General features: G+C 45.4%; 1 protein-coding gene across 1 annotated transcript; it reads left to right on the top strand.

Moving 5' to 3' along the window:
* The first annotated feature begins 1,470 nt into the window (after positions 1–1,470).
* On the top strand, positions 1,471–3,657 carry LOC140551196 (GTPase IMAP family member 4). Its single transcript, XM_072674580.1, has 2 exons — positions 1,471–1,495; positions 2,633–3,657. Exons 1-2 carry the CDS (start codon positions 1,471–1,473, stop codon positions 3,655–3,657), a joined length of 1,050 nt encoding a protein of 349 aa, XP_072530681.1.
* Positions 3,658–4,480: the final 823 nt, after the last annotated feature.

Below are 4,480 nucleotides of genomic sequence, written 5' to 3'. Positions count from 1 at the left end.
TACTAAATATTTAATAGTTGATATTGAATTATTTATAGTGGATATCAAATTATTCATAGTAGATGCTGAATAATTCATAGTAAGCCATCAATAATTCATACTGGTGACTAAACTGTTTAGAATTAATACATAATAATTCATAATGAATACTGAATAATTCATAATAGATATTGATTTATTTAAAGTAGACTGAATGAATAATAGGTCAGGCATATGTCCAGGGTTCATGGGGTGAAAGTGAACACTGTTTCTGAGAGGATGTTTTTAATGTTGTTACAGTCTGATGTAATTTCTTTTATTCGGGTTCTGTTGTTAGTTAGCCTCTGACCGAGTCGACCGGCTCAATCATCGGTTCCTAAATTTTGTCATCAGCCTTCCAGCCCCATGGTGGGAACTATTGATTTCTTTAATCCTAATTCAGGCGTCATCCTGTCTGCTGTAATCTATTCTGCAACAAAGCCAAATGAACACAAACAACAGAGCCAGCATCCAGACAAACTGTTAACCCTACAAGAACCATCAGCCGAGCTGAGTCCAAACACCAGACGTCAGGCCGATTCGGAGGAGAGCAGATAGTTGATTTACTCTGTTTAAGTAAATTTATGTAGATTGTTTCTCACATCTCTCACATTTGAGCTTTAATCAGTTAATACAATACATCTCATTATCCTAAATGTGACAAAGCAGCTCCCCCAAGCACTAGCAAAGCTCCCGACACAATAAACAAGCCAGCCATCGCCTCTTTTGTCAACTGATGTCCTCTGAGGAAAGCGCCGGGTTTGCAGCTCCAAAGCCCCAGCTAATAGGCGGCTGTACTGGTCAACAGCGCTTAGGAATGATAAGGGGAGAGAGCATGGCCAGCTGTGCTCCCTCAGACTCCAGCAGCTGATGGCAAAGCATCATGGCGCCCCCTTAGATGTTAAGCTTTGAAAAATATTCAGGATTTCAGACCTACAGACAGAGATTTTGCCAAATAAAAGTAACGTAATTTGAGTATTTTGAGAAGATAATAGACAATAATTTTGTATATCCCGCCTGAGCTCATGTGCTGAGAGGCCCTATAGCCTAAATGCTGGATGTGCCCAGTGTGTAGCTACTACTGATCAGATACCTGCTATTCACCAGCAAGGCCACAAAGGGCACAGTGAAAGAGATTCTGATGTTGTTATGTCAAAGAGTGTGGGTGGGGATCTGAACTGGGGGGTGCGTGTATGAATGAGAACGAACCACAAATCCAATGTGTCTTTGCCCCGGGGGCAGTTTCCGTCCACTATTAAAGCCACCACTGTCAATAGGGAGAAAAGACTGAAGCCGGACGTGAAGTGAGACAGTATCTCAGTATCTAGTGCACCTCTCTTACTGACTGTTAGTATTGTGGGAAGAGCTGAAGGTGTTTTGACTGAGTCACTTTTATTACTTGGCATATTCTGATCTGCTGGTGGGTGGGACCTCTCTGAGGGATAATACACCATGAGAGGAACGGCTAAGAGGGAGGGTAAGTTACTATACAAATGATAAACCCTTCTACGTGGAAAAGGAAACTGCATGGAAAGTTAAGATTTCTCATAATGTTTAAAATTTGACTTTTGATTTTTTTTTCATGATCTGCTGTTCACTTGCTGTAGCTTGAAAATACTAAATTATAGAAATATTAATATATGATGAGGTCATATAGAGAACTGTACAAGTCTTCTAATGTATTTTATTAAAAATTGCATTTTTGTATGATGCAATTTGGCCATATTTTACTTTCTAATGTTACTTTTCTTTTCTTTTTTTTTCTTTTTTTGCATATGCATACTTACCTAATATAACAAATATATTACTTCTAAAAACAAATATGCCATATGTCTAAGATCATTAGGGCTGTAACTATTCATAAAATCCAGAATTCAGTCCGATAAAATAGAGTAGCATCTTAATTTTATAGATTTTTAAAAAATTATGTGCCCAGTTTGGATAATTTTCCCATTTCAAGTTTATAAATTTTTTTTAGAGCCTAACAAAAGCGCTGCTCCATATTTTCCCAGTTTAACGCTCTAGCTTCAGGCTACACTGTAAATTATTATAATAAAGCCAGTTTCCTCCCCTTCAATAAGCTGAAGGAGCGCTATGTGATCCTTTCCGCCACTAGATGTCGCACTAGAGCACCTGTTCCTGTTAGCATTGTGGCTAACTTAAAGGTAAAGGTGCACGTATTTGTGACTGTACAGCGAAATTTAACCCATCTGTGGTAGTGAACACACACACACACACACATACACACTAGTGAACTAGGAGCAGTGAGTACACACACACCCAGAGTGGTGGGCAGCCAACTCCAGCACCCGGGGAGCAGAGAGGGTAAAGGGCCTTGAACCCACAACCCTGTTATCGATAACCTGGCGCTCTAATCGCTGAGCCACCACTGCCTACCACTAACTTGCTCCAACCCTGCCGAGCCTGGTTGTTAGCATCACGGCTAACGCGTTGCAACCCTGCAGAACCCGGCAGCTGTTCCTGTTTGCATCACAGACAGGCCACACGGGCCCCCATCGCTCAGGATGACCGTACTCCACTACATCTTTACATAGAAATGAGTTGTTGCTGCTGTGATCTTCCCTACTAATCTCCAGGTCCTTGTTTCCCCCAGTGATTGCCGAAACCGAGCTCAGGATAGTGGTCATCGGAAGCAGTGGCCCATCCCAACTCTTCCTCACCAACTGCATTCTGGGAAGAGAAGAGTTCTCTAAGGATGTCAGCAGCATCGCTGGAAGCAGAAAGAACATTGGAGATCTAGCAGGGCGGCAGGTGGCTCTGGTCAATGCTCCCAACCTCTACGACAAAGACCTGTCCAAGAGCAAGATGAGGGAAGAGCTGAGAAGAGCCAAGTGTCTGTCATCCCCTGGTCCTCACGCCCTCCTCATCGCATTTGACCTAGAGAAAATCTCCCCGAACGACATTCGGACTCCCAAGCTGGTGATAAAGCGCTTTGGGGAAGGTGTCCTGAACTACGCCATGATCCTCCTGGCTTACGATGGACACCTGGGATTGGCGGCCCTGGAAGACAGAATCATGAAAACCGACTGGCACCTGCGGGAGCTGATCGAGCAGTGCGGCTGCCGCTACCACATCTTCAGCAAGAACTGGAGGAACCGCAGTAGAGACAGAGAGCTCCTACAGAAGATCGAGAGGATCGTGGGGGGCATGGGCGGCCGCTGCTACACCAACCCGGCCTACTGCAAGGCGGAGGAGAGTGTGAGGAAGGAGGAGAAGAAGCTGGTGAAGAAGAGGGCGGCCGAGACGGAGAGGGCGTGGCGGGAGCTGGAGCAGCAGTACCAGGGGGAGGAGCTACGCTGGCAGATGGACGCCTACAACGCCAGCGTGGGGGCCGAGATAAGGGCCAAAGCCGAGCTGGACAACAGCTGGCTTAGAACTTCGCTGGCCATCGGGTTTACGCTGGGCTTCGCGGCCGGGGCCACTATGGGAGTGGTAGTGGGGTCAGTGGAGGGACTTGCCGGTATGGCAGTGGGCGGAGCAGTGGGAGGTGCGGTGGGCGGGGCAGCAGGAGGCGCCGTCCAATCAGCCATTGAGCACCTGGACGAGAGAGTGGGACCTCACGCCAACAACTTCAACTCAGCTTTCATTAACAGGTTCTTCCGAGCTCCGCGGGTCTGAGTTCAGACAGAGTACTGTGTTCTTCATATTGAAGTACAGGAGGGTCAATGGGTCCGGCTGATGTGTGTGCTCATGAATGGACATTTGATAAAGCTGTAAATTGCAAACATGCTTAAAAACTGTATTTTTAATTGTCATTTAGTGTGGCGGTCCTCAAAACTAAATAAATGAAGACACATTGATCCCTTAGCACTGTGAAACCCCATGCTAATGTATCAGTTTCATCATTATGTGGGAGTTCTTAAACCATACAGTTGTGAGCAAAATCCCATTAAAACCAGTGAGATACCAACTGCTCAGGTCAACCTACATACCTTGATCAGCCATGGCATGAAAACCACTGACATTAAGTGGATAACATTGATTATCTGGTTGCAATGGCATCTGTCAAGAGGTAAGATCTGCATGTTAGGCAGCAAGTGAACAGTCAGTTCTTGAAGGTGATAAAGGTTTTAAAGCAGGTCGAACAGGCAGCCATAAGGACAGGCAGGTCCTGTGAGGTGTTCCCAGTCTGCAGTGTTGAGTACCTATCAAAAGTGCTTCATGGAAGAACAACCAGTGAAGAGGAAAAATAGTCATGGGGGCCCAAGGCTCACTGATCCGCATGGGAAGGGAAGGCTAGTCCCTCTGTCTGATCCCATAGAAACATGGTCTGTCATGTCACAGCTGTTTTGGCGGCACGAGGAGGTTTTAATGTTATGGCTGATCTGTGCACATTAAGCGTGATGATTTTTAAGCATTTGATGAGCAGGCTAATCAGTTTTAATGTTGCTAGCATGCTAATGTTGCTACGTCTCTATTGGACTATTTGTGTGGGATAGCA

Source organism: Salminus brasiliensis, chromosome 3 (genome assembly GCF_030463535.1).
Source record: "Salminus brasiliensis chromosome 3, fSalBra1.hap2, whole genome shotgun sequence".
Classification (NCBI taxonomy): domain Eukaryota; kingdom Metazoa; phylum Chordata; class Actinopteri; order Characiformes; family Bryconidae; genus Salminus; species Salminus brasiliensis.
This window is presented reverse-complemented; position numbering and strand designations above follow the sequence as displayed.